At 38.7% G+C, this 24197-nt stretch overlaps 3 protein-coding genes across 3 annotated transcripts; 1 reads left to right on the plus strand and 2 right to left on the minus strand.

Moving 5' to 3' along the window:
• Positions 1 to 48: 48 nt before the first annotated feature.
• On the minus strand, positions 49 to 9081 carry supt3h (SPT3 homolog, SAGA and STAGA complex component). The gene is made up of 12 exons (XM_080036428.1): positions 9011 to 9081; positions 7888 to 7991; positions 5023 to 5107; positions 4426 to 4512; positions 4081 to 4177; positions 3807 to 3940; positions 3572 to 3647; positions 3314 to 3426; positions 3108 to 3212; positions 2890 to 3018; positions 1967 to 2056; positions 49 to 160 (listed from the first exon to the last, which is right to left on the minus strand). The coding sequence occupies exons 2-12, from the start codon at positions 7977 to 7979 to the stop codon at positions 119 to 121; spliced, it is 1050 nt and encodes a 349-aa protein (XP_079892554.1). The 5' UTR covers positions 7980 to 7991; positions 9011 to 9081; the 3' UTR covers positions 49 to 118.
• Positions 7642 to 13808, plus strand: runx2a (RUNX family transcription factor 2a; the record flags this gene model as incomplete). The annotated part of the gene is made up of 6 exons (XM_080036429.1): positions 7642 to 7759; positions 10542 to 10735; positions 10916 to 11072; positions 11494 to 11598; positions 11699 to 11764; positions 13462 to 13808. Exons 1-6 carry the CDS (start codon positions 7711 to 7713, stop codon positions 13806 to 13808), a joined length of 918 nt encoding a protein of 305 aa, XP_079892555.1. The 5' UTR covers positions 7642 to 7710.
• A 785-nt stretch (positions 13809 to 14593) lies between these two features.
• On the minus strand, positions 14594 to 21970 carry LOC307257622 (follistatin-related protein 1-like; the record flags this gene model as incomplete). Its single annotated transcript, XM_080036881.1, has 10 exons — positions 21842 to 21970; positions 21601 to 21675; positions 16720 to 16809; positions 16030 to 16159; positions 15811 to 15840; positions 15580 to 15701; positions 15343 to 15461; positions 15073 to 15185; positions 14833 to 14943; positions 14594 to 14709 (listed from the first exon to the last, which is right to left on the minus strand). The coding sequence occupies exons 1-10, from the start codon at positions 21842 to 21844 to the stop codon at positions 14594 to 14596; spliced, it is 909 nt and encodes a 302-aa protein (XP_079893007.1). The 5' UTR covers positions 21845 to 21970.
• Between the last annotated feature and the right edge of the window lie 2227 nt (positions 21971 to 24197).

A 24197-nucleotide genomic window follows, 5' to 3' on the forward strand; every position in this document is an offset into this window, starting at 1 on the left:
GTAGCTCAAACTGTAACATTTAAAGTCAACTCACTCGGGACAGAAACATTTACTGGAAAGTCTTTATTACAACAAAATAAACAATTAATGCAACAACAACAAAAAAGCTGTTGCATCTTCAGCAGGCCAGGAACGCCATACCATTCCTCCAATGAGCAGTCTGAGAGAGAGAGAAAAATGGGAGTCTCATTTTTTTCCGAATTTTATCTTATACACTTGGAAATGTAGAAGGTGTCCAGACAGTAGGGATGTAACGATATGAAATTTTGGGTACGATACGATACGATATTGCGATTGATATCACGATATCACGATACGATATTAAGCGCGGAATTCATTTCTACCCCCTCAAATGAAATGTTGTACCGCTGATTTAAATAAAACATAAACGCAAGAATAATTCAAATTTTTTATATCTTAATATGAAGAAGAGATTTCTGAGAGATTTAAACAACTTATCACCAAAACAAAGACACTGCTTCTCTACTGCTGTTTTTAAAGAAGCTTTACATCTATATTTTTCAAACTGAAATAGGAATTTTAAATCTAAACTTAATTTAGTCACTTGTCTGTAACTGTAAAAGTATGTATAAAATAAAAATTATTTAAATAGTGTGATAATTTAAATTTCCCCATTTATTTATGTTTTATTTGCTTATCAACTCTATTTTTGCAAGCCATGCTTTTACCTTATTAGGCCTACATTATGACAAGCACAATTAACTCTGTAAAATATTTATTTATGATTTTTATTTGTTATTAACTTAAATTGCAGTCTCAAAATCAATGTTTTTGCAGTGCACTCCTCTCCCCCTCCCTTCCTCACACTTTCGCAACGTCACCTTCATTTGACCAAAGTAGTGTCACCTAAGTTTGACATAGTAGGGATTCCATAGTATTGCGCAACATGCTGTTAGCTACTGTCTGCTGAGTTCACGTGAAGTTGTGATGAATATATCAAGGATCTTTGGACTTATTTCCTTCATCTGCCTTTCACGGAAGTTCGCCGACTTTACCGGGGATTTAACGCGCGGTGGCGGTGGATTCTATTCTATTCTGTTCTATTTTTTTTTTTTTTTTTTTATAATCTCATTTCCTCACGTTCGCCTGGATTCATAATGATATAATTGACCCGCGAGCAACTTTCTCTTCAGTCTGGTAAGCTAGTCGATCTTTTTCTCTATCTCTCCCTTTTCTCTTTCTCTCTCTTCTCTGCTGCTACGTGACTCAATGTTGTGAAGCTGCACGCGCTAGTGTAAACAACGGCCCACGTGAGACGTGACTGTTCAGTTTAAAGTTAGAAGTCATGTTTCAGTGATAAGATGTTGTGTCAATGTGTTATTGTTTGGTTTCCAATGTTGGTGTGGCCCATACAGTGTTAGATTGAGTGCTACGTTTATGACAACGTTGCTTACCAGACTCTCCACAATGACGGAGCGCATTTACCATGCATGCTCGCCTCAATACCGTGACGCGGTATAACAAGAAAAAACTTACGGTTGACATTCGTGGCCTTTTCATATCGCGAACGACCGTTTTGCGGTATATTGTTACATCCCTACCAGACAGTGAAGCTTAACTGATGTACAGAGTCCCAAAAGGTGATATATTTTTCATCTTATGCGCATCACATAGTTTTTTATAAATTCATATTTTGTTTTTCAGTTAAAGTGCGTATGTATGTATGTCCATTCATGTATACATTGAGCGATTAACCACCTGGACCATTTAGTAGATCGACTAGATCTAGTAGACTGGTCAAGTATTAGCTTTACAATTATCACTGCAAAGAAAAGGCTGGTTTTTGTTCCACTGGTCTTATGTATATTTTATTCCCGCAGTAGGGGAAGCAGGGACAAAGATACTTCAAACCAATTGTTGAAATAAAGCCTAGACATGTAGTGCGCATAAATGTGTGAATGAAGCCTGATCAATGTACTTTCTAGTGTTGTGTGTGTGTACTTACTGTGTGTCTGTAATTGTATCTTCTAATAGCCTCTCTGATGTGACAGGGCTGGATGGCTCCACTGGGAGGCTCTACTGTAGCTGGACAGCTCTGAAACAGAATACTGTATTGATCAAACAGGAAACCAAGCACGTCTTCAGTGCTGTCACTGTGGAGGTGTAGTCGTCAACATTTAAACACAAATTGCAAAGATTATTCAGATATTTGTAAGACTCAATATTTGAATATCTCCCAAATGAAATGAGTAATCCTGGATTAACCTGATCAGACTGGATTATGGATCACTGCTAGGGCTATCACACCGACATGGTTCTCGTTCTGTTCTGGAGTCTAGGAACCTTGGTGCTTTCTGGTGGAACAGCCTTCGTTTGTACCAGCTTGAGTGGAAACAAAGTTTAACCCCCCCCCTAGAAAAGCGCTATATAAATCCAATCCATTATTATTATTGTGCTATTTTTTCCTGCCCTCTAATTTCTCCTGGATGTCAGTTCATGCCCAATTCTGCCCCAAGCATTTAGTATCCTGGGCAGAACACTGCACGTGTTTCTTTGTTGCTGCCTTGACATTGTCGCTGCCTTCGTCTCCTTCCTTCTTCTCGCTTAGACACGGCCCTTGATGACATCACGGTTCTCAAGAAATAACTAATATATTTTGGTTCCAGCTGAATAAACAAACTTCAGGTTCAGAACCAGTTTGTTTTAGGTTTGAACAAGCCTGGCTGGTTCAAAAGTAGGTTCGGACAGACATGGAGCTTTGCCGGTAAAAGCCCTATGCGTGGCTAGGTGAAGTCAGTACAAAATCCGATAAGTGAATTACGACCTTATGTTATCAGCACCAGATACTGATACTGGATCTGATCGACCCCATCTCCAAAAGCAACCTGTATTTCAGGAATAAGAAGGGTTGCAGATTAAACACAACACCTTTTTGCGTTTCCTCTGTCTGGCCCGGCCGTCCAGACTTCCGTTTCCCTGTAGGAGGGGCTTAGAGGCGTGGGAGGAGCCTGGAGTGGATGGGGGGGTGGCTTCAGGTGAGTCTGGATCCTTCTTCACCTGGTGAATAGAACAATGGAAGACAGTTACTCTAAAATATAAATGTTACTCCCATTTTTAGGAGTGAAAACAACTGAATGTGTGGGTACCTCAGTGTGAGTGTTGTAGTGGATGTAGCTGGCAGAGATCACATGACTTATTGGATTGGTCTTTGCAGTCATTTCCTGCTTTACCAACAGGGACAAATCCACAATCTGGAGAATGATGAAAAAAAGGAGACTGATTTTATAACACACATAAAAAATTTAAATAGACGTAAACAGGATGTGCATAACATCATGACACAACATGTTACCTGGGCAACAGTCTCATAGGCCAAGTATGACAGGATCTCCATGGTGATGCTGTTGGGCTTCAGCTCTAAAGCACTGCAGTCGAGCCAGTCCCGAAACTTTGACGCTTTCTTTGCTGCAAAACACATTCACATACGAACAAAAGTTGGACGGCACGAACACAAGCAGAGAAAATACACAAGCAAGAAACGTGAATTAGCTGGTTTGTTTAAGATGAATTTATAACCTTTCAACTTACTAAAAAAAAAATCAAATCATACCGAAGCTGAGCTGTCGACTCTCACAGAACTCAGAGTATTGAGCCTGGTCCATCGCTCGAGTCTGACGCTCCAAACGCTGAACATACAGAGACACACTCAACATTAACAATCAATACTATTTATAAGCTAATCATATACAAACTCACATGTATTAGCAGATCAGACCATTACTTTTAGCTTGTCTTGGACATTAAAACAGTTCAGGAACAAGACATTCCAATGACCACACACTGACCTCCATCCGCTCTTGTTTGACGGGGTCTGCTTCTTGCCGCTCAGCCAATGACAGAAGGTCTCCGGTCTGATCCATCCCTACCAGAAAATCCTGGGCCAATCGCTGCCTCCGCTGGTTACCACCGGCAACGACACCTGCAGCAACACAAAACACGGTATTTTGTGATTACGTTTTACTCTTAAAGCACATGCCTACTGTATTTGTTCATCAACATTTCCAAACTAAAACATATACTGTAGTGGAGGTGCATGTATGTGTGTCACCATGCACATACCCGTTTCCTGCTGTGCTTCTTCTTCCTCCAGAGATTTGAGTAGTTTGGATTTATAGTCTCTGAACTGGAGATATTTTAGTAACCTTGCCACCTTACTCTGACAGACAGACAGACAGACAGACAGACAGACAGACAGACAGACAGACAGACAGACAGATAGTCAATTATTCGAGCATGTTAAAATAATAAACACACAAAGTAAAACTTAGAAGCAAGAAAAGAAGAAAAAGAAACATGTATGGGATCTACAGCATCATGATAAAAAAACAATAATATTGTTCACGTTCAAAAGGAGTAGGCCTAAGGGGTAAAATACAAATTTAATATATAATTGTGTTTGTTTACCTTGTCCCTCCTCATCAAGAACAGGATGTCCTCGGCCGAAATTACCCTGGAACTGCGAAAAGACGCCCCCTCACAGGCCTGATGCAGCTAATCAACCAATCACATCATATCAAAAATTTGCATCGTAGGGCATTAAGTCACACTACTGTAAGTCAAGTTGAGTCAATTATATTAACATAATGTATACAGAACCAAATCACAACAGAGGTTATCTCATGAAAGTGTACTCATGTAAACTATGAGGTTCAGAAATGAGAGGATAATGTGGCTGTTTAGACATTTTCTGTTCTGTAACTTTCCGGGGCGATGTGTACGGAAGAGGATTGGGGCCACACATAAAAAATTAAAAAAAGTTCCGACTTTATTCTCAGACTTCTGAGAAAAAAGTCAGAATTCTGAGATTAAAGTCAGAACTTTTTTTCTTTATTTATTTATTTTTTTATGTGTGGCCCTAATCCTCTTCCGTAGATGTGCCAGAGCAAAGGCATTATTAATAACTATCTTAAAAATAGCATTGTTTTGCTTTTGCTGTTTCAGGTCATTTAAAATCATCAGTGTCGAATGAGAGTGTTTCATAAACATTTGTATACATGTTACCATTGTAATGAGCTGTGTGTGAACAATATCCTCCACCAGAGCTGCTGTCTCATGCAGAGGCTTACGAGCGTCTCCCAGAGCAAACCTGAGAGACACATACACACAAGACACAAAAACACACACACATACACACACACATTAAGACCTAAAAATGCTACATGATGCACATAACCACCTACTTTTTGTATATAGTTATCTATTACGTTAATCATGCAATATTTCTTACAGCAGTCTTTGCACTATTGGTATGGTTGTTCACAGTCAGTTCAATTTGTATATGGACATTGAATGATTCTGCTTTTTTTATATTTATTTATGAACTTGTTGATGCTTTTATTTTGAAGGTACTGTGCATATGAACAGGTTGGAAGGTAAAGCATTTGCAGGGACCAGGAAGGGTTGATGTTTTTTGCCAAGGCCAGAGAGGCCCCAGACGCCATTGTTCTTTGTTTGCTCGCTGATGTGATGTAAGAAAAGAAAAGAAAAGAAAAAAAACATTATTCTTACTATGCTCACCCTGACAATGGACTCAAGATTGTTTTCCAATGTGCCTCAATGGCCGTTGAGTTTGTTTCTTTTTGTATTTTTTTATTTAGTTTGAGGATAAATCACAATAATCATTACACCTGAAACATTTGTTCAGATGTGTTCAGGTGTGTCCCTGTTTCTTTTCCCACTCTCCTATAAATGTGTCTTTTAACTGTGTGTGACATTGAAAACAGACGTGTTCACAGTGCTCAGAATTGTACTTGTTTATATTTTCTTTTCTTAAACAGTTTCTTATTTAAATTTAAATTCTGACCAGTCAGACTGAATTTGATTGCCTGCCAAACAGTTTGTTACAGTTTTGTTAAAAAAGTATTCAATAAGGTTTTAAAGTTTCATAATATTATATAATATAGATAGGGATTTTGATACCCAGTCCTTAAATTGAATACGTGAGCGTAATGTCTCCCTTCAAATTAAAGTCTCAGTAATACACTCAGATGAATGTCAGGTCTCTCAATGACATTTTAAATAAAACTCAGTCAAGCAATAAAAGTAAACGTATATGTTTGTCTGTGTCTCCCTTTCACTTAATCCCTCTCTCTCTTTCTCCAGCCCTCAGACACACACACACACACACACACACACACAAACTAACCACAATTTGGTGAAACCGCCATTTGCATTCAGAGAAGCCACTTCCACGATGGCAGCCTAACCTAAACCCACATCCTGAAGCTCTTTCCTTCTCTCATTTTGTGCCTTAACCTCCATCTCTCCATCCATTATTCCCAACCCCCTACCCCCTATCTGTGCTGTGATTGGCTGTTTGCAGCTGTCAGTCACACAGGTGAGAATGGCTTTGGTTTGGCGGGTTGTGGGCAGGTTGGCCTCAGGTTTAGAGGCAGGTTCCAGGCTGAACGTTGGTTTTAGGTTTTGGGGTTTAGTTGGGTTTTTGCCTCTGTGACCACCAACACCATCTCTCTGCAGCCAACAAACGTACACGCACGGCACAAGGTGAGTACCCCAAAACACACATACACACACACTCAAATTTATGATGAGGCCGCATGAGGATATTTTTGATTTAATCAATGACAGAAAAAAACAATCCTTGTGTTTTTTTTCCTGTGTACAGAAAGAGACAGTCACATCTTGTTGACAGTGTAAATTAAGAGCAAGTGCACGTTGCAAATGTGTTTAAATACATATTTGTTTGAGAATTAATTCTGTCATTTTAATGTTTCAGTTAAAGTTGAAGAACTCTCTTTGTCTTTTTGTAGTCTGATTATAATCTCAGGAGATGTAGTTTTACTATTTGTTTTATTGTGTGATAAAAAAAAAGAAAATCAGTATTCTTTGGTTCAACCATACAATATACTTAAAATTCCTTTAATTAGTTTTCTCAATGAAATGTCAGAGACTGGTGAAAAATGTAAGACCCGAGTTTTGTCCAAAAGTTATTTGGTTGACTGCAGTGCATCAGACAAAGAAAAAATAGCAAATAGTCATATTGAGGAGCTGAAACTACACAACTACATTTAAGTTTTGGCTTAAAATATTACAAGCTAATGGATTATCAAAACAGTTGTTGATCTGTTTATTGATTGTTTCAGCTCTACTGCAAAGATAGTTCAGGTAAAATGTGTCGATTGATTTCAGAATTCATGGTAATGGCTTTCTCTGCGACACTGTTCTGAGTTTTGAGGATTGTTACTGAGGATTTTTTTGCACAGCTGTAGTTGTTTCATCACTTAATCCTTTATCTTTAAAGTCTTAAGTGTTGAAATTATATATGTTTTATAATAATTTCTTATGTGCATCAATTGTTAGAAAGGGATGATATGTTAATTGGAAATCCTTGAGATATTTCTATTTTATTGAGCAAGCCTTTTATATGTAACGTAACGTTTTTTAATAACCTTCTTACGTAGGTTTATACTCTACTTCTTCAAATAGCTTCACATGACATTACTTTACTTGTAATGTCCTTTATTATCCATTTTAATGCTTTTTATTTTACCTTATTAACTTCACCTTGGTGCCCTTCACTGAACTCTGTCTGTTGATCTGTGCTGGGTTGAGGATTATTTTAAGGCCTCTGTGTTTTTGTTTTTTATTTGATGGAGACAGTTTTAGTTTAAGACAAAAAAGTTCCTGCTGTGAATATTGCCGCTCTGTCATTTCATTATACAGGATTCAATGGCTTCAAACAGTCTATTCAGCAGCCCCAGCCCAATGCTGTACTGGGGTGAGTCTCCTTCAGTTTGTGTGTTTGTGTTGTGTGTGTGTGTGTGTGTGTGTGTGTGTGTGTGTGTGTGTGTGTGTGTGTGTGTGTGTGTGTGTGTGTGTGTGTGTGTGTGTGTGTGTGTGTCTTACAGCATGCTCTGTATCTCTGGTATGAAGCTGGTCCTGGAGAGTGGACGGTCTTTAGAGGTGGATGCGGCAGAGCCAGCCATGGGACTGCTCATAACCACACCCAGCTACAAAAATTAACAAAAACAAAGAAGACATAGGTCTGGGTAATGAACTGAAATATAACCCAAAATGAATGTAGCCCTGTCACAACACATGTGTTTATAATTTACAGTAAACAGTGTATTTTATTAAATCCAACCAAGTTACAAGTGTCCTATATAACTTGAATAATAATGTCAAGATTCAACACCTGATAATAAAAAGGCTGCACAACTATTCCAATCTGTAAACAATGAGACGGTATCATATGTACTGCCTTTTATATTCATTTCACTGACTGTCTCAGTCTTATACTGTGCACAAGATCTTTAAAGCTTCAAGTGTTTTATTCTTTACTGTGTTAATGACTTAAATCCTTGTATTGTTGAGGCTGTTGACCCATTCTCTGTAAGTTTTCTACCATTATATACGAAATAATACATATATTATTACTATTACTCATTTACTAGTAGACTCTACTTGTTCACAGGCAATAGTTTTATGAATGATGTGTTATTTCTGCTGTTAGACAATGTATAAGATACAATATTGTAACGGCTGAGTATGTTCTTTGTGGATATTTTACCAAAAGCCAAATATGTGTTTTGTATTGGTGTCATTTAATTCCTTGTGGGGTTGGCCACTACTACTTCTACACAACTCAATTCCCCAAACAAACCCAACCAGCTATGTGGTGCAGAAAACTGAGCCAAGAGACTAAAACAACAAGATAGCAGACAGACTATAGACAAGCAAACACTCACACCATCACCATCAAACTCACCCACCCACACACACACACACACAAACACACAAACACATACTAGAACAGGGTACAGGTGTTATGACCGCAGTAACTTCCCTCCGGCAGTGAAATCTGAATAATAAAGCAGCTCAGTTTCCTCTTATTCAAACACTGCGGTGAATAAAACACAATGCCGAGGAGAGTCAGAGGAGAAAAGAAAAGAAAAACAGACTGACGGAATAGGAGGTACAGAACGACGGAGAATGAGAAAGAAAATAGTCTAAATAATTTCATACTAACGTTGTTTAGGAGTAGTTAGAAGTGTGTAACACGCCGTGGCTTCTGTTGATTGTTTTGGATTTGGAGTAGATTTTCGGCGCGATTTGATGACGTCATTAGGCAACGACGTTTTTTTTTTTTATCTCAACTGTACAAATATCTTCACATTTCTTTATAAGTCCATGATTAAACCAGGTGCATAAGGAAGAAACGCAGAAAAAACACATATATTAAAACAGACAATGGCTTTGATAATAATAAAATAAAAGGAATGAAAAACATTTTGTGTATGCCTATCATATAGGCCTAATATAATAACATATATTTCATTAATTAAGTAGCTTATTATGAAATATACAAAACGTTTGAAGTCTGTGTGCGTAAACATTTTCAAGAATAAAAAAATATTATCTTTGCTTTTGGCCATGATAAGACCATAACTGTTTTAGGTCCTTTATCGAAAAACATTTGGGCAGAGCCAGTCATGTGCATCATCAAGCCATACATCTTTAGAATACATTTGAGGGAAAAGAGATATGATCAGTGGTTTTAGTATCATCACAAAATACACAATTTTTGATTTGAATTCCAAATTCACGCTTAACAATTTGCTGGATGAAAACACTCCTTTCAAACTAAATTACATTGCTCTCTATGTGCAGCGGGCTGTGAGACGAGAGCACATTGACCTATAAGAGCAACACCGAAGTGAAAAATATTCAACACCTTCACTTTTATACAGTGCAGTGCAATCAGAAGTCGTGCTTCGAGGACGTCCAGTTTTGGTCAAATTGAGGATGTAGCAAATTTGCAGCATTTGTGTTTTAATAACGTGTTGCTTATGAGTTATTCATCCCAGAATTTAGAACCTGTCAATATCTTTCAAATTACCAGTCTTGAACTTTTGAGTTTATTCTTGACATTTCGACTTTATTTGCGATATTCCATTCCCACTCTATCCTCGACATTTCAACTTTATTCTCGGAGTGCATTAAAAAAAACGTCCTACTATTCTTTTTTGCTTTCCCATGGCCCTCAAAGCCACCTCTTCCGAACTCATCACTGGGCTATATGGTATAGGCTACAATGATTTTAAAGTTACAGTGCATAACATTTTCAGATATGTTGGTTACATTCAAGCCATCGCCAAACGGGTTGACACAAAGTTGATTAAGCCTATCAGCTCCACATCACTCTCTCTGTATTTTTCATTCACAAAATGGTGTCGCCCCCTGACACTGGTGGAGGAGCTCTGAAAAATCCAAAGAAGTTGTTGATGCTAATGCTAAAAAAGCATTTAGACGTAGCCTTCAGAAAATCCATGCGCGATCACCTGAGGTTTAGGCTACCTTGTGTAGATGTGCCAACAGTGTACTTGTAATTACTCTGAATTCATCATGGGGGCAACAGAAGTTACGCACTATAGCTTTGATTCGATCATTTGACTATTTGACTACATCACTTTTTTATACTTCCTTTGCCTACCGCTCACACTCATTTCAGCTAGAAAAAAATTAAAATAATCTTATATTTAAATCTCCCTCCCTCTCAGATCCAACGGTGAAGCGCCGACCAACGTCATCGCCCACCACCAGCCGCCAGCTGGATGAGCAACAGGCGAGGTCTGTCAACCAGCGCAGCACAGCGCCACCCAGAGGCCTGGTGCAGACAGACAGCCCAAACTTCCTCTGCAGCAGCCTGCCGCAGCACTGGAGGTGTAACAAGACCCTGCCCAGAGCCTTCACTGTGAGGAACCATCCATGCATCAATCCATCCATCCATCCACCTACCCACCTACTTAGATTGAAATTTACACCTTCCTACCTGCCTGCCTACCAGCTAACTAACCAACAAACCAACCAACCAACCATAATCTCTGAGTGTGGCCTTACAGACTGACCCTTGCCCTTCCCTCTTGTCATCCAGGTGGTTGCCCTGGGTGATGTGCCAGACGGAGTGGTTGTCACGGTGATGGCTGGCAATGAAGACAACTGCAGCGCCGAGCTACGCAACGCCACGGCAACCATGAAGCAAGGCCACGCCCACTTCAATGACCTCCGCTTCATAGGTCGCAGCGGGAGAGGTAGAGGAGACAGATGAGAACGACTTTATTTGACTTTTAACAGCCTATTACACTCGAATTATAATAAAAGGTCATCCTAACCCAAACTATGGTTTGCCTGTCAGGAAAATTATAGATTTTTCAAGTATTCGTCAATTTTGAGATTTAAAAACTATAAACTTTGGACACTAATATGGTGTAAATTGAAATCAAAATGTTAACTCTGGCTTTATTCAACACATACATTTTTGGTTTTGAAAGAGATGCACATAATTAGTTAGATATTGCCATATTTGCATTTTTATTCAAACATTTTAGAAACATTGTAATACAAAATGATAAATCTAAGGAATCAACTGGCAACATTTCATGTTGAAGTCTATAAGTTAAACCCTTTTACCCTATTCACCTGCTTTACCTCTACTTAAATGGCTTTCTTCAGGCAAGAGTTTCTCACTGTCCATCAATGTGCTGACCTCACCGCCTCAGATTGCCACCTTACACAAAGCCATAAAGGTGACTGTGGATGGACAGCGGCTGCCAAGACGTTAGTACTCACACACAGAGAGAATTATATGAAGGTTTCTATTCAATCAATAAAAACAATTTCAGATTTGCTTTCTTCTTCTTGTCTCCCTCCCTCCTAGGACAGAGACAGAAGGAGGTGAAGTCAGGAACGTTCAGATCATCCAGCAGCATCACGGAATCATCAGGTAGGCCTACTAGTAGGGGGTGTTATTTAAATCCTTATTTTATTAAATCAAGTGAAAGACTTGTTGAGTGTCATTTGGTCTGTGGAAAATGCTCTACCATTCCCATATACTAAGTAAACTAGGTATGCAGATGAATGACAAATGATTACCTTGAAAGTTGAACCTAGTATTACGACGGGAAATGGAAAATCGATGATAGCTAGTTTATTTAATTTCAATGTAGGGGAGAGTGGCCTAAGTTGTGCATTTTGGAAGTTGTTCCACCCCTTGTTTCTAGAAAACCGTGGAAGAAATTGGAAATGTGACCACATATTTAAGAAGAGCCATCCATTTGACTCATCCTGTAAAGAAGGGAGACACAAGGAATAAGATATAAGCACATGTAAGCTCAATAAACTGTGTTTTGCCTTTCAAAGTGAAATTTCCATGATCAAGGTTTTTTGATTATTGTGTCTGAACAATTATAGACAAGTTTGAAAACATTTGACACATGTTTTAGTGCTTTGGTATGCTACATTTTGAGTCTATACAGTTAGCACAATGTCAGCCCTAAACTGCTGCATCATGCTTATTATCCAAAATTCTGGGGATGGGGTGATTTGTGCCAAAGGGCCTGGGTGAGTTATAAGTAAGTAAGTAAGTAAGTAAAATGTATTTATAAAAGCACATTTATGACAGTTTGCACTGTCCAAAGTGCTGTACATAGTGCTTTCAGTAGGTAAACAATGAAGGTAAAATAACAATAACCAAAATAAAAGACGTAAAGCCCATACATCCACATAAACACAGATAGTAGTGCAGAGGAAAGATAGTTAATGGGGAGGAAACACCAGGGTGTACATATGGGTTTTGAGCCTTGATTTAAAGGCAGAAATGTAGGGGAATCACATTTGTCAGGTGGCAGTTGGTTCCACAAGCACGGGGCAACTAGTGCAAAGTACATTTCTGAGAGTTGTGCCAGTGGCATGGCTGTATACGCTGGTCACCAAAAGAAAGTGATTGTCTACAGTATCTCAGAAGAGAGTGACATCTCAATTCCACTTAACGACACCACTGATGAGAGTTCAGATGGCCAGAAAGATGATGATGGTGACTTTGTCATTGTGAGCTTTGCAGGTAAAACCATTTCTGCTAGGCCTTGTTTAAGAAAATTGTCCTTCAATCTTTGTCAACTATTTACTTTAAATAAACCTTAAATAAGTAATTGTCTAATGGATTTGTCTTGCATTACAGTTTCTGAGATATATAGCAATGGCACAATTCACCCCATGGTATTCTCTCCAACCGCACAACTTACACCACACCGGGGGCAAGTTGTGCATCAAGACAACTTTTTTTCCGAAAGCTATATTTCTTCAACAGTTTATTCCAGATCCAAAGTTTTTATTGCCAGGGAAGCACAACACCCTGAAATATATATACATATTTGAGTTGGAGACTTTACTGTCAAGGCCTTACTTTAAAGTCACTTTGAGTGAAAAGTTGCACAACTTAGGCCACTCTCCCCTATATAGTTTGCTCACCTCTCATGAAGATGCATTTGATGTCACATCTGAAAATACTCCATCTGAGGAAGAACATGTAATGCAGGTGAAAGCACTGGAAAAATGTTTGGACAATGCGGTTTCAATGTTCAACAATGGACCTTCATGCTGAATATTGGCATTATATTTATGAATGATGTGGTCTCTCTCCAGATTGTAGATCCTTCTCCTCCTCTCGGTGGACAAATGAGCCGTCGTTCCTGGGTCAGGTGACCTCACTGACCTCCTCCTTCACTCCAAGTCCCAGAATGCACCACCTGTCCACCCTGTCATACTCCGGCCAGCCCACACCATACAGCTCCTACCTGTCCTCTGCTCCTCCTCCCCCTCCTCCGCTGAGCCACAGTGGTCCGTTCCAGCCAAGCAGCTTCTACTTTGGACCAAACCAACCGCTGCAAACCGCGGGGGAGGACCGCAATGTTGTCACAGCCCTGACCAATTATATTGAAGGGGCGTGTCTCTCATTGAGAGGAGAGGAGCCTGTGTGGAGGCCTTATTGATGATGATTAAGTCTTACATTAAGTCACATATAAATACATTACCTCATGGTGATACATCCTGTAGCCTTCTGTTTCAATTCCAAAACAAATGCATGTGCTGCCGGCTCACGCTAGCAAAGCTCTTTAGGACGGCAGGCCCATGGTGCTGTAAAACATTACCACTTTTGTCCAAAGAGGCCGATAGAATCAACAAAAATGTTAAGTTCCTCGTAGCCTATTCAAGCAGTAAATAAATAATCAAATTAAATCCATGTTGTAGTTTCTCTTTTTATTTTTAAGGAAAGTCTTTCAGAATGGAAATTCATTTTCATACAACAACATGTTTATTAGAGCAGCAATTGTATATATATTTTTTTAAGCTACCATTTTACAACCTGAATGAAACAATAAATACTATCTCATTAATAAGAAAACAATGAACAAATGTTTGGCTAAACTAAATCAATGATCAGCATTTGGAATGTTCTTTTCTGATTTACAGTTACTTAAATTTTAAATATTTAATAATATTAAATGTTGACACTGAAAGAATTATGTATACATATAAAAGAGTGACATGCAATGATCAAAAAAGCAAATTGTTGTGTAGATGTGATGTGGTGACAAACTGTTTTTGTTTTGTGCCGATTTAAAACAAAGGTTACTGTCAGATTTTGCACATTTTTGAAGGCAACATACGACTCAATGTGTGGGGATACGTTCCTCTCTGAGTACTGAGTAGAGTAATAATATTAAAATGACAGGAGACTAATGAATAATGGATTACAATTCCCCACCACAGCAGTTCAGTGTTGTCTAACCACCTGTAAAGCGTTGAGTTCAGCCACTCTCCTGCTCCACTCCTCCTCTGTCATCTCTTCTTCTGCTCCTTCTTTAACATCCTCCTCCACCTGATGCTCTCCTGAAATAAACACCATTGAGTTACTAAGATAAAAGCCCATACACCTAAGAAAAACTAGTAGAACACTCATCTATCCATTTACATGTTGTGTTGTTGTTTGTTTGTTTGCATGTGCGTCCTCACCATTGCAGGTCAGAGCGGTGCAGACCCAGTTTCCACATGCACACACACACTTGTTGCACTCCATTTGAGTTTCAGCTCCATCTTCAAACACTTCGTCCTCCAGAGCACACTCTTTTAATGAACACACGGATGGAGAACATGCAGGTTAATGGGCTTATAAGCAAACTGATGATACGTTTTGTTCTTGTTTGAGTGTGGTTGTGGTTGTGTCTGTGTGCGTGTGTGCGTGTGTGTAATTACTCCTCTCATATGGATGGTAGGTGGGTGTCAGACAGTTGATGAACTCGGTTAAACTCAGCTTCCAGTCTGCATTTTCATCCGACAGTTCTATCAAAGCATCGACACACAAAGACCTGAGAGACAGATGGACAGATTTTTGTTAGCTGTTGTTAGTTATTCTGCTCCACTCCATGACTTTATTTCCTTACATAACCGCATGTGTGTGTGTGTGTGTGTGTGTGTGTGTGTGTGTATGTGTGTGTGTGTGTGTCTGTCTGTTTGTGTGTGTACCTCAGTAGCATGTTAGTCTCCACAGCGTTTGAGTATGTGACGTTGAGGGCTGTCTCGTTATGTTTCAGGAAACTCAAGAACTCTGTTGAATCGAGCACTGAATCCCCATTGTCATAGGTCTGTAACACATAACTTTAAATATTATTCACTTATTCTCGGGTAGATTCAGCAAAATTGCTTAGTTAATCTTTACAGGTATTTTTCACTGTTGGAAGAACTATTAGAGTAAAATGTGACCTTGAAGTATGTCTGCAGGAGGTCATTTGCATTTAAGTCTGGTTTGTCCGAATTGACCTCTTCCTGGATCCATTGGATCACACTCTCTCTTAGCCATTCACGATCAGACAGGAAACATACAACTACACATTCAAACGCAAGAGCACATGAAAACCAAACATTACATGTTTTAATGTGAATAATATCCAAAATACTTGGATTATGAACAAGTTTGACAGGTGGAAGACTTACTGGGGCTCACGTCAGTCTTCGTTTGTTTTTCTGCAAATAAAAAAACACAGCTCTTACTCTCTGCACTTTATAGACAGAGCAGTATGTGTGTGTGTGTGTGTGTGTGTGTGTGTGTGTGTGTGTGTGTGTGTGTGTGTGTGTGTGTGTGTGTGTGTGTGTGTGTGTGCGTGCGTGTGCGTGCGTGAGTGCATGTGTGAGTGTTTGCTTGTATATACTGACCCGCACAGTGTCCTTTGTGCTCTACATGTATCTTGGTCTGGCTGATGCAGGCGTCTCTGTGCAGCTCACAGTGATTTCTGTAAGACCTCCTGTTGCTGCCACACACCCAGTGCTCCTTTATGTCACAGCGCTGCAGAGGAAGACGAGGTTCAACGGAAGAGGATGTTACAAACATTAGATAAATGGTTGATGTGTTTGTATGGGTGAGCAGCAATTATGTAAACTAATTCAACAGCTAGCAACTACTGTATGTGAATGTAAATTCTAACATTGGCACACTTTTTTGACATCTGGCTTATAGAGTTCTCCAGTACTTTATATATGGAGACAATTCGATATGAGATTTCAGGGAAAGCAAATGTGTTTAAACAAATATGGCAGCCTTACCTTGACTATGTCACATTACTGAGGGGACCTAATCCACACCTCAATTGCCTTTTATTTTCAGTTTGACATTTGAAATAGAAACATGGTAGAGTATGCCATGTTTGTTGTTTATTCTATTTTATCTTTATTTATTTTTTTATTTAATTTTTTTCTGTGTTTGTTATGTTTGTGTATATGCACAAAACAATCTATAAATTAAGTATTTTTTTTCTTTAAAGCATAAGAAAAAAGGAAATGCTCACATTGTAAGGTTTACTAAACAAGGTCGTGGTGACAATGACAAAGGTGTTTCAATAAGTTTACCTGTAAACAGCGACAGACCGGCTCCCCTCTGTCGGTCGACACACACTCTCTACCTGCACCACAGGAAGTTCGGGCACACACCGACTGATCCTAACACACACAGAAGGAGAAAGCGAGAAGTGTGTGTGTGTGAGTATGCTGTCCTTCAGACTCCAGATGGTGACCTTTAACCTTTCACCGGAGTAGACACAGGCCATTTTAAATGACAATAGCTCTTTACACAGTCACACACACACACACACACACACACACACAATCAAGGCAGCTGGACAGCGGATGCGTGCTGGGAACAAATCTATACATGCTATGGCTGTGACTTGTTTTTACAGTTATAATACAATTTTTTCTCATCAAAATTGTGTAGTCAAACCAACACATTTTAAGGCGAGACACGGCAGGCAAAAACATCGTTTTTTTAAGCACTGGTCAATTTTGAGATTTGTGTCTATTTAGCTTCCATAACATCTCTTCTTTCATACTAGTATGGATAAAATGTCCAAAATACACGTTTTAGGTGTTTATTTTACTAAACTTTGACTGCTTGCGTCTGTATTTTGCTCCTAAATTCGTCAAAAGTGAGCATTCTAACGTAACATACAGCACCGAGACCGCTGTATGAATCATAATAACCATGGTACTGTTGGAAAGCTCTGAATCTCAAGAACAACGTTATCTGATCCAAATATGGTCATTTCCTTTGTATCAGTAACCAATCGTGAAAGTGTGAGGAGGGATTCAATGCTAGGAAAGCGACCTCATTGGCTAATGCACATTTCTGACGATGTGATTCGCTAAAAGGCATCACGTGATGCTAGCCCCGGGTAGCTCGAAAATCACAAAATAAAATGGGAAAAACGTCGAAAATATGCCAAACCAAGACAAAAAAAATACTTAATCAATTGGCTACGGACATTACATGATCGCCATTTGAAGGGGAGAAGTGTTAAAGACATGTAAATCACGCCGATCACGTCGGAGAGACACAGACTGTCAGACGATCAGAGGGGAGATGGTGGGGAGAGAGAGCGTCTGTGCCGACAGGAGCAGGTTGACAGACAGTGGCTAATAATGAATTAACCACGTTTAAATTAGCATGTGGATGTAAATGTTACTATGCTATGGTTTATATATGTTAAGCAGTGGTAGGCCTATATGGCATTGAAGGGTGTAGGGCCTAATTCAATAAATTACTCTAGCTATTATCAGCAGAATTCACGTTTTTATCTTTAACGGCCGTTTTCTCAAAATGAGCTTTTTCCAATACTCTGCGAAAGATATCTCAACTTCTAGACCACTGACATCAACCAAACTTTCTATGATCATTCATAGCACTATTTTAAAGGTTTTTACAGAAGGATTTGTTAATATATTGTTAATTGTCTGATTTATGATACATTTTCCTCCTAAAAACATGCCGAAAATGCATTTCTAAGACATGTACATAGTCTTTTTTGATTTATTAAATGAAAAAAGGCTGTATCCAAAATCTGTTCTGTAAAAACCTTAGAAACTAATATGTGGTTAAAATAAAATAGAGATTTTAACTCTGGCTTTATCCAACATCTCAAAATCTTTCTCGAAAAATGACCCAAATTTACGCATAATTGGTTAAATATTGCCATATTTGCATATTTAATAAAATATTAAAGAAAAACATGTAATACAAAAAATGATTGTGTTTGTGTCAGTAATCAACTGGCAAAGTTTCATGATGATATCTATAAGTTAAAAAAAAATCCCTATTCACCTGGGGTGTCTCGCCTTAAACACTATCTAAGTTTAATCATGTCACTTATTTCGAAGTGAAATTAAATGTCAACATAATAAGTGACTGATCATTCATTTGAGTGAAAAACTGTGTACACAGACACATCTATGATAGGTACTGGTCAAAGTTATGGTTACGAAATGACGTAGGGCCCTCCTGCCCTTCTTTTCCCTCTCTCTTCCCTGTTTCTAACCGGTTTCTCTATCCACTCTTATAAAAGCATAAAACATCGTAAACATACTGTTTGAATTTGAATGTTGTTACCTGTTTTATTGGCATAATTAATAGTTTAATGTTATGGTAAAACCAAACCATTTGTTTGTTGTGTCCCCAGATTTAAGACGTACACTTAGTGAGTAACTTGTTATCTTAACCACTATGAACATTGACCAAAAACTATGGAATTAAGGCTGATGTTCTAAAAAGTAAACATAGGGGATAACGGGGTAATCTGAGACACTTTTTACATTTGCTCCCCTCTAAGCGAGCTAAAATGATTTATCACTCAAATTTACACATTTCCCATTAATTCAGGATGTTTCCTAGAAATGGGTATTAGCAGAATTTTTTCAAGACAAAGGGCAGTGAAAATAGGATTGTTTTAAAAAAAGTTGTCATGTGGCTCACTTTACCCCAGCTGTGGGGTAGATGGGGGATGACATGCAACAAAGGTACCCTCCCCAGGGAGAGTTCAGGGTCAGCCTCTTAACCCCTATGGGCCACCACGGCGCCAAACAAGTGTTATGTCACTGAACAAAGAAAACGGTGCTGAAAGTTTAATAATAGATATCATAGAACAAGTAATAAAGCATGATAAGCCTTCAAGTTGTCATTCTCCAAAATTATTTTTAGAAATAGATAAACTTGTATTGTATTTTAACTTCCCCACATCCCACCTCTGTAATCCATCATATGTGTTACTGCTATTCTGCTGACATGCACAGACTGCACCCACACATGAACTTAGTTGTCAGGGTATAAGTTACACAATGCTAAATACAGTTAAGTATTATAATAATAACTGTAACCTAATACAATTCTACAGCAGAAAAAAGAATTACATCCTCTGAAATCATCTCACTCATGAATCAACACAAATGTTAACCTCTATGTGAAAATTACACACTTCATCATGCACGATTATAAAACACAAATCCCGTTAAACAGATTTTCAACAATCAAATTCCATACATGTGTTCTTACAGGTCAGCAAACACACACACACACACACACACACACACACACACACACACACACACACACACAGACACACACACACACACACACACACACACACACACACACACACACACACACACACACACACACACACACACACACACACACACACACACACACACACACACACACACACACACACACACACACACACACTCATTTGTTGTGAGGACACTCAGAGAAATACTGCACTCCTTAATCTTTATCATGACCCTTCCATTAACCAGAAATGTATACAAAACCTGAATCTTACACAGAAGGTTGGAGAGAACAAAGTATAATTTTCCAAATATATTAGAATGCTTGCTATATGTCTTCATTCCCAGCTGTTCTTAGGTATTTACAGGGGCCCAGACACAAAAGCTGCATCTGTTGCTTCCAGCTGACATCTGCTACACGGCAAGCCTGCTGTTAGCAACCAGCCAAACACACACACACACACACACACACACACACACACACACACACACACACACACACACACACACACACACACACACACACACACTCAAGTACAGTATTTTTGCAGTTTCTTGTATACATGTTTGTGTTGTAGATATATCCACCTATGTTATACAAACATATTGATGTTACTGTAAAGTGACTATGAGGAACAGTTTTTGTTGAACTTGTTGGATTTCACAGTTTTGACTGTAAGGTGAGAAAACAGCGGCAGAGTGTGTTCAGACCAGAATTATAGATGGAGGGGCCGAGATTACAGATGAGCTGCTAACAGCCCTAAATCACATACATACCTGAGGACCGTCTGATTGAGTGTGTGTGTGTGTGTGTGTGTGTGTGTGTGTGTGTGTGTGTGTGTGTGTGCAGTGCAACGTCTGTGTTCCTTCAAAAACACAGTTATCAAAGGAAGACGTATTTTAAATTCATGTTTCCCCTTGACCCGAATTTTTCCTGCAGTCACAGGTGAACATTAGTCTTTTCTGAATGTCCGCTTGTGAAGGATTTACAGCAGCCTAAAGAAAGCTGAGATGCCAACACTGGAGATATGATTTTAACCATGAGTCATGGAAAATTATTTACTTTTTACTGCCCTACCTTTGTCTGACAGATTTAGTTACTTTGTAGATTACAATACATCATCCCCTTCTTATCTGGTGAAAACAATGTACCTCCAAATTATAGCTGAATATAATTCTAAACTGAATAAACTAATTGACTTAGATCATCCGTAAAATGCATTGTCACAAAGTTGAAAACAGCTGTTGTTCTGGACTTTGGTGGTTTTCACAGCATAGCCACACTACAAACATATGATGATCTTACAGAATATGGTGCATTGCTCTAGATTAAACTAGCCAAGACAATATTAAAGAGTTCAAATCAAACATCAACAGGAGAGTAATTCAACATGCACAGCAATGCAGAAGAAAAAAAGGGAAACATTTTACTGGCGCATGAGGACTTTTGCTTTGATGCTTTGTTGCTGATAATATTTACATTGTTTCCTCAACAAGTAAGGTATACAGGTTTAAATGGAGGACTCTAATGTGTAGTGGAGTATTTTCACAGAGTGGTGTTAGAATTTATACTTAACTGAAGGGCCTGAATTTGTCCTCTACCATTGTCTAACAAAAACCTGCAGATTGGCGTGTGCAGCTTCACTGGAATAACAACTTATTGTAAAACAATGCATGGACTATTTTAATAGAGGGTCATGATGAGTTGAAGTAAACATTAGCACAAAAACCTCCAACTTCAGCTTGTCAGGTAAAAGGTCAACAGCTTTTTATTTATTTTTTTACAGTGGAATGAACATTATCAGCAAGTCTGAAATGTGTAGTATGTGAGCCATTTAGGAGCAATATGACACTATTGTTTTAAGTAAAAAGAAGCAATTCACACTGGGATTTTACCGTGGCCAGTGGAGAGGAGGAGATGGGAGGAGAGGAGATGAGCAACGTCAGCAGGAAGACAATGACATTCAACATCTGGAGAGGAGGAGAAATTAGATTTAAAATGATCACATTGTAAGGCAAATGTTTACAATGTTAACCTAATAAAACTAGCAATTTTACTCATGCTATAGCTACAGTACTACTACTGCTATAATGCTTACTGTTAACAACAATACAACTATTAGTAATCAAGCCATACCATGCCAGTTTAAACACACTTTGTCCAAAAAAGATGTTGCTCTATTGTCAACCAGTCAGCATTAAACTGGCCAGTAAGAATCAGTTAGTCCCTCCACAGTATTGGATAAATCAGCACTGTAAAAGTAATCATTAAACCATAAATCCAGGTGGTAAATTCATAATCCAAAATAATATCCAAATAATCAGTTTAGATCCATTTAGACGAGGAGTTTCTATCCAGTACTCTGCTATGCCCTACAGAGAAACAATATCTGAGCCACTAAAGGAAAGAAGCAGAGGAGGAGGAGGGATGATGGGAGAGAAAGGAGACCAGCAGCTGTCCATAGTCCCCCTCCTCCTCCCACACACACACACACACACACACACACACACACACACACACACACACATACACACAGGAGCACATCCTCTTGAAGAATGATAAGTTAAAGGCACGCGACGGGCCAACGTGTTCAGACAACATCACACAGCCGAGGGGAAACAGAGCATCACTTGACCTGCTGTACCAAAACCCTTGACATTTTTTGGCTGTAACCACCTGATGACCTACATACACATCAATACTGAGGAGGTTTTTAAAGAAAGAAGCAATGGTTGCTTGTTTTCACAAACCTTTGAGACAGTCCTGACCCAAAGTTGCAAAGTAACAGATGGAATAACACAAGAATTTTTTCTTTTTTTTCTGTGAATTGGCTAAATAATAACTTGACTAATCGTTTCAACTATACTTCTTGAAAGTGGGTAGTTTAATTGTTTTTACTTGGAAAGACTAGTCCACAGAGCATTAATACAACAGCTGAAACATAAAAATCTCAGTGCCCTTTTAATTCACATAACGTCCATGGCAGCAGGGTTCACAATCCGCTGCACTACCAAACTTAAACCAGCAGAGGACAGAGTCACATCCAATTTAAACCTAAAGGTGGAATAACACTGACTGACTGGCCACCGGTTTCCAATCTATGAAATCATTTCTTATAAGTCTGATATGCAACTAAATATAACCATGGACAAAACATAATAAGACCAGGTCATGCTGCAGGCTGCCGTAGTTGGCTATTGTTGATATTTGTAATAAATTGAGGCGTTGTTTGTAATCCAGTCTTGATTACCTGATAAACATGTTGATAAACAGGATTTAAATCAATACATGATCATCGTTGTCCTCTCTGTGCAGGGGAAGACAAACGCATGTCCATCGATGTTTTTGAGTTCTCTGCACTTGAACTTGTCCTGCTCCCTCTTCTGTGTGAGTGTCTGTCAGTGGTGTATACTCAATCTTACCGAGACCATTTTTACTTGGTCTTGTCTCAGTCTCAGACATTTTTTAACTAGAAAAAGCATTTCCTGCAGAAAAAGCGTGTGAATGATATATGCTGAAAAGCCGACACCAAACTGGATAGCTGAAAGTTGAATGATCATTAATTTGAAATATACATGAATCGGATTAAAAATGTGAATGATGTCGAAATTTGAAATAATTTGAATGAAATGTAATATTTGAAAAAAGTTTATAACTGAAAATATGAAGTGGAAAAGGGTTTGATTAGAATAGGCCTATGTGTAGAAAAGCTGACACTAAACTGGATAGCTGAAAGAGTATGACAGACATGGGGAAGTTTGAAAAGTTCTACAGAATGGGATTGAATTGCTGAATAATACAATGTATGACAATTTTGGAATATGTACGTAAATTTGAATTGAGTTTACGAAATTATGAATGAATCATAAATGACTTGAAAGGCTTGAAAACTGTTGAAAAAGTGTGAAACAGTTGTCAAGTGGTCTCGAAGCTAAACTACATTGTAGAATACATTTGTTTCTTTTTTTAAAAGCAGCTGAAGGAGTATGAAGAAGTGAAAACGTTTGAAAAGGTCAAATTAGTATCAAAGGAGTTGAATGTTGAATACCCACAATATATGAAAGATGTGGAACATTAAGAAGTTTGATTGGAGTTTCTTGCTGAAATTATGAATAAGCAAGACAGGAAAAATTGGCCCATCCGCTCCCATTGTAAACGAAAGGCTGAAAACATTTGTCTCAGTCTTGATGCACTCTGTTCTTGGTCTGGACTTGGTTCAGATGGTTTTGACTACATCATTGCCATCAGCCCTGTCTCAGAGGAGGTGCTGAGGCTCAGATAAAGATGCCCTCTTGGCGTGAGCTGCAACACCAATGGAGCGCATCCTTAAAATAGAAAAAAAACAAGAGGTCATCCAGAGTGTGTGCACATAAGTTGCATGTGTGTGTGTGTGTGTGTGTGTGTGTGTGTGTGTGTGTGTGTGTGTGTGTGTGTGTGTGTGTGTGTGTGTGTGTGTGTGTGTGTATGTGTGTGTGTGTGTGTGTTTTTGTGT

Source organism: Ammodytes marinus, assembly GCF_949987685.1.
Source record: "Ammodytes marinus genome assembly, chromosome: 11".
NCBI classification, from domain to species: domain Eukaryota; kingdom Metazoa; phylum Chordata; class Actinopteri; order Uranoscopiformes; family Ammodytidae; genus Ammodytes; species Ammodytes marinus.

Bases quoted from the DNA above. Each gene is read 5' to 3' on its own strand.
- supt3h (XM_080036428.1), bottom strand. From the start codon at position 7,979: ATGAGCAGTCCCATGGCTGGCTCTGCCGCATCCACCTCTAAAGACCGT. The intron at 3,648-3,806 runs GTCAGTGTGTGG...CTGTATGTTCAG, and splicing joins TCAAACAAGAGCGGATGGAG to CGTTTGGAGCGTCAGACTCG. The intron at 3,427-3,571 runs GTATGATTTGAT...TGTGTTTTGCAG, and splicing joins GAGTCGACAGCTCAGCTTCG to CAAAGAAAGCGTCAAAGTTT.